The sequence below is a fragment of the Phoca vitulina genome, unplaced genomic scaffold (assembly GCF_004348235.1).
Source record: "Phoca vitulina isolate PV1807 unplaced genomic scaffold, GSC_HSeal_1.0 scaffold119, whole genome shotgun sequence".
In the NCBI taxonomy this organism is placed as follows: Eukaryota; Metazoa; Chordata; class Mammalia; order Carnivora; family Phocidae; genus Phoca; species Phoca vitulina.
Genome location: NW_022589822.1, coordinates 1,046,471 through 1,052,470, shown reverse-complemented (window position 1 = coordinate 1,052,470; position 6,000 = coordinate 1,046,471). Strand labels below are relative to the sequence as shown.

At 49.1% G+C, this 6,000-nt stretch overlaps 1 protein-coding gene across 2 annotated transcripts in view; it reads right to left on the bottom strand.

The window, feature by feature from the left end:
• Positions 1-1,322: 1,322 nt before the first annotated feature.
• The window catches only part of GAB3 (GRB2 associated binding protein 3), an 89,784-nt gene continuing 85,106 nt past the window's right edge, over positions 1,323-6,000 (bottom strand). The window contains exons 10-11 of one of the 2 annotated variants that reach the window (XM_032398748.1): positions 5,093-5,205; positions 1,323-1,716 (exon numbers count right to left, since the gene is read on the bottom strand). In XM_032398748.1, the coding sequence (XP_032254639.1) occupies positions 1,710-1,716; positions 5,093-5,205 (120 nt within the window). In that variant the 3' untranslated portion in view covers positions 1,323-1,709. The other variant, XM_032398749.1, reaches the window with a different exon arrangement.

Below are 6,000 nucleotides of genomic sequence, written 5' to 3'. Positions count from 1 at the left end.
TCCCAAGTCCAATCCTATCTAACTTAGCAGCAACTGTCCCACGAATCCAAAAATGGATCTGAGCTTTTACAAAGTCTTTCTCATTTTCTTTTCTTTTTTTTTTAAGATTTTATTTATTTGAGAGAGAGAGAGAGAGATCACAGAAGGAGAGGAAGAGGGAGGAGATTCCCCGTTGAGCAGGGAGCCCAATGTGGGCTTGATCTCAGGACCCCAGGATCATGACCTGAGACCAAGGCAGAGGCTTCACCGCCTGAGCCACTGGGTACCCCAAGTCTTTCCCCTTTTCCAGGGTAGGTCTTGGTGGTTCTGAAAAGCTTTGGGTCTCTGGCTCCTGATCCCTAGAAGACTTTTTCACCCAGTCTTTCTAACTTTTGTTTGGGATGTTGACCTCATTCTTCAAGTTGCTTAGGGAAAACCCCCAGACTCATTCTTGACTCCTCTTCATCTCCTGGCACCTGTCCAATTCTTCAGCAGGTTGTTTCTATTCAAACTGTTTAGAATAGGACATCTCACCCCTTCTATTGATACCCCCGTGGGGGTCCAAGCAACTGTCTTCCGGCGGGTGTGAGTGCAGTAATCTGCCACCTGCTCTCCCTGATTCTAGTGTTAACCTCTTATACTCTATTCTCAACAGAGAAGCTACAGTAATTCTTGCTTTCAAAATGTTGAGTCAGATCATGTGTCTCCACTGCTCAATTCCCTTCACTGGCTCCATTCTCACCCAGAACATAAGCAAAGGTCTTAACATTGACCAACAAAGCCTCTTGGCTGTGCATTCAACATTCTAGGTTTTCTGAATTAGGGCCCTGCGGTCTGTTCTCCCTGCCGTGAGTGCTTGGTCACATGCAGCTCCTGGCTTACTCCCTCATCTCCTTCAAGTCTTCCCAAAGCTCATATTCTCACCCTACTTACTCAAGCAGCTGGCCCCCCACAGACCCACACACAGGCAATTCCTTTCCCACTGCTTTTTATTTTCCATGCCATTCACTACCTTCTAATACAGTAGAATGTACAAATTTAGTATTTTCAATTCCTGTCTCCCGTCTTGGGTTGGTGGTCTAGTAACTACCGTTACATAACAACCACACCCAAACCTAGTGACTTAAACCAGCCACTTAGTTGGCACACACACCTCCTGCTTGGGCAGTCCCCGGGGGTCAGGCTCACGTGTGCTCCACGGGATGGCGCGGGTGGTGGCTCAGTGTCGGGCTCCGAGAATCTGCTTCCAAGAGGCCTCAGTCCCACAGTCTACGGGCCAATGGCCTCGGTTCCTTTCCATGTGGTGCAGGCTTCCTCATAGCATGATGGCTGGGTCCTAGGGTGCATATCCCAAGAGAACACCAGCCCTGTGGGCCAACCTGCTCTGCTCTGGGTCAGGGGCTTGGGCTGGGGTGTGCTGGGAAAAAGCATTCATGAGGTCAGCCTCATACTTCTCAGGGGCAAGTAATTTCATGTGGCTTCTTCTCGTCTCTCTGCCTTTGGCCTGCTGCCCCAAACCTGAGCCCCCACCACTCCGGTTGTCCCTGCCTTGCTTCATGGCGTAGAGAGGCCACTGACCCAGTATCCAGAGCAGCTGGGAGCCTCAGCCATGGAGAGAGGGTGGTGGCCCAGGACACTTCCGCTGGGGAGAGGCAGGCTGGGGCTGTCGCTTTTTAAGGTCAGTAATGAGGAAGATCAGGGAGGGTCACGGACTTTGCCAATTACTGCAGTTAGTTTCTGATGAAGAAAAGAGGTGTCAAGATGGGGTTCGGCGGAGCACCGCTCAACTGTTCGTAGCAAAATAACGTGGATGTAGGTGATTCCCTGTGAGTTCGGTTAGGTTTGCTGTGCTTGCAAATGGCAATGGGGGCCTATGTTCACATACTCAACTTTCCAAGTGTGCTCTGCACTTATATCGAATGTCATCACTTTAAACAAATAAGAGAGAACTTGAGTATGATTCCCCCTTATAAGACTTTTATTAATGCCAGAAATGAAACAGTAAAAACATAATGAATTTTTTAACATCAGCATGATTATCGGTACAAGGATGGTATTAACAAGGACCGAGAAGGCCTCGAGAGGAGAAAGTCAGGCCTGAGGGGAGCCTTCAGTCTGACTCAGATCTAAAGGTCACAGTTCAGCGTATCCTTGCTCTAAGGAAGAGGCCTGGACATGGACTTCCACAGGATGATTCTGTGCCTTTGAGCTCTTCCCTCCCCAAGGAAAGCTTAACTCCCAAAGTTCCTGGGCTTGTGGCCTTAGGGACTTGCAGGCTTGAAACCCTTCTGCACTGCACAACCCGATTTGGAGGAATTTCCTAACGAAATGAGATGGAATAAAGCAAAAAGGAACTACGGAAAACTGTGGGATCGATGTCTGCGCTGTCCCGCTGGCTTCTGGGAAAGGGCACCCGGTGCAGCGTGCGCACATGCCGTGTCCACTTGACCCGGAATGCTATCTGGGATCATTTCCATTTTTCAAAAAGCCCCAAACCTCAGCCCTGGTCAGATGTGTAGCCCTGTTACACCTGCATTACCTCCGCAGGAAAGCAGGATTTGGCCGGCATCGTTCTGACCTTCACACAGAGAAAGGACTCTCTCAGGAGCATGCGCTGCTGTCAGCTCAAAGTGACCTGTACTTCGTATCCCTGAGTCCTCGTGCTTTTGGGTAACCATCCATTAGCAGCCTTATCAAAGCGGGACATAATCACACACACCCTGGGAAGGAGCGTGAAGGGCATCTTTTTTTTTAAATCCCTAATTAATTGCTCCCAAACAGGTCACACTAGTCGAGTGTGTACTGCTTCGTGTGGTCACTACTTCCAGGAAATATTCTGTAGAAAGAGGTTTCGGGTGTGGTCAATCGGCTGCCATTTCACTACTGACAATTTCAGCTGTAGTTTTCTTTTCTGATCTGTCTTCAGTCTGGGGTGGTTCTTGGCACTTGGGCATATAACTTTTCTGCACCAGCCTCTGTCAGGTAATCGGGAATCTAAACACAGGTGCCCCCCCCCCCCAAAGGCAGGTACCATCTAGAACTGACAGCCCTGGCCTCTTGCCTGAGGCTCTATGACTCTTCGCAAGTCACACAGGGAAGAAGGCAGCTCCTTACAGGCTCCGACCCGTGTGTTGTGTCATGGTGTGGGCTGCAGGGACCTCTCATTTCTCCGCCCCGGCTCATGAAGGACTCTTACATCATTTAAAGCATTCAACAATTTCCCCTCACTTTCCTCCGGGAAGAAAATGAGGTCACCAGGTCCTGCTGCTTTGAACGTCAGAAATACTTCTTTAATGGTCTGAAAAGCCAAGACTGACATTTACTTACCTTTGGGGCAGTTTGAAACCTGAAAACCCTACAGCAAAGCCTACAACTGCCCCGACTGGCCCTGTCATCAACCTGCCTGCCTAGTCAATCCATCCTCCTATAAGACACAAAGCCAGGCAGAATGGTGGACCAGTATCCGCTTACTTCCCAGGTGTTCGATTTGTCTTCTGGCTGCAGGTGCTCAGAACAATCAAGAAGGGCCATTAAATAAAACCCTGTGCCCGACTGAGACTTTTGTCTGGGTCCCCTGGGCCCCAGTGCCCCATCAAAGAAGGGGTGACACGATGCCTTCACGACAGAGTGGGACTGTTTGCTCTCAGGATTTAGTCATTGCTAAAACAGAAGGGAAAAATTCATTGGGAAATTTGAGGATGGAACTCATTGTTTTTTGTTTTGTCGTGTTGTGTTTGTTTTCTGGTCATAACTGTCTATCACTCAAAAGCTTGGGTCCACCATAAGACAGCCAGGGACGATTCGTGCCTTCCCGAGGTGACAAAAAATTCTTCCATCAGCACTAGCCAGCTCACGGGAAACACATTGCAAGGGCACCACGCAATCCAAGAACGGATTTCACAGTGATCGTCAAGAGGTATTTCTAATGGTAACTACTGATTATGTGAGAGTTTCCCATTTGAACACCACACAAAGAAAACCTGGCTTGACATGCATACCTTTCAAGTAAGAAAGCACCTGCTCAAAATCCTATGAAAGGGAGAGGAGATGCTGACTCATCTCGTGTCTGCACGGGTTCCTCATGTCTCCAAGGGTGACCAAACTGATAGATTTCATCAAAATCCTCTGAGGCAGTGTAAGATGGTAGAATGAGCCTGCGATGGGCAGCCAGGCCAACTCTATTCTAGGCCTCACTCTGGGTCTTGGCTCTGTGAGGGACCTTAGGCAGTGTTCCTTCTTCTGGTTCTCAGTTTTCTTTCCTTCCAAGTGGGGGCAACAATCTCTGCCAAGCCTAGCTTCTGAGGTTGTTTAGGAAAGAGATGAGATGATGCATGTGAAAACATGCCGAGAAAGGCCAGTGGCAATGGAAGTCCCAGCGTCATCCCATGTGCTTATCACAGAGCCCGGGACTGACTGCCCCTGTCACTTGAATTGTCTTTCTCTGGGGATAGAAATGATTTGTCTGTTGGACTCTTTGAGTAAGGAATGCAGATTCTGCCACCATCTATGGGTTTGATCCCCTCAATCAGGTCTTCAGGGGCTGGGGCAAGATGGTCTCCAGGAGCCTCTCTGCCAGTATAGTTTGTGACCCAGGAAGCACAGAAGAGAGGTCAGAATTTTCAAGCATGAGAGTCAAATGATTCTGGTGGGCAATACTGGCTCTGATCTGAACTCCCAATGCCCCGCTGGAGAGATTCTCAACCAAACTCTGGGGAAAATATGCTCCCAAGTCTTGTTTTTATTGATCCTATCCTGCCGGAATGAATGGCATTTTCTACATTACAGTCCGTGGCTCTGGAATCCTCCATCGCTGCCTCTCCTGTGTGCGGAGCCAACTCCAAGCATCCCGGAGGCTCTGGGCTAGCGTGCCTGGGGAAGGCCACTGCCGAGACGGGTGGGGGTGGGGCTGGGAGCTGGGAAACTACCTCCTCCTCCTCCCCATTCAGTGTGTACAAATACATCCTCTCTCCCCAAGGTTCTTGCCAAGCCCACAGAAATTACAGATTCTCTCTGGATCTTGACCTGCATTGACCATTGGTGCAATTCTGGCAAAAAAACTCAGAGCAAGCCCTGAGCTTCCCTGCCCCATACATGGCCCAAGCACATGTCTCACACTTTAGATTGCCTCTCATCCGTCCACTCCTGCTTTGTGCTCTGGAGGGCTTGGGTCTTCTGCTCATCCACCTGGACATAGTCGACTCTTTGCTCTTCTGAAAGGAGAAGTTTCTAAAGGGGGAGAACAAAAAGGTTTTCATTACATTGAATAAAAAAAAAATCAGGAAAATGTCAGCCCTTTTGGGGTAGATTACAGCGTCGTTAAATATTTGCTGTCCCTTCCTCCTGGGTCATTCCCTGCAGAACCCTTACACTTTGGGTAGATGGTTAAATATCTCTTTTCCTGGGCTCCCTTCAACTTCGTTCTAGCCATTCGGCCCGCTCTGACCAATATAACGTGAGTGGAGGTGACACATGCTGACCCGAAAGGGAAAAGACCTAGCACGTGATTCTGCCACGAGACCAGCGTGCCTCAGCTGGGGGGGCTGCTTCTCCTGGGCCCTGGATGGAAGATGACCTGGCCTGCAGCCGACGGGTCTGTGGGCAATAATGGAAAAGGCCTGGGGGGTTGTCTGTCCTGACTGCAGGGCCCTGCACCAAAACCGACTGAGGCACCCTCTTGTACTTGTTGGTCTCCCCCTTCTGACTGGTTTTTCTGGAATATCAGTTCAGGTTTGGGGAATGAAATTAAAGGTCAAGGAGAAGTGGGAGTTCATTTGGCAAAAGGAAAGGGAAATCTCCCAGATTTTTTTCTTGCGCACACACACACAAAATGGAATCATACTGTATATCCTGTTCAGCTAAATTGCTTCTCTCATCAAACAATATATATTGTTCGGCACATTTTAGATTTACAACCACCCCTTGCTCAAAAATATTTAGCTGTTTTGCACTGCTTACCATTCATTCATTCCGTGGCTTACACTGTGTAGTGGGTGACCAGCTAGGGTCGCTTACACGTATTAA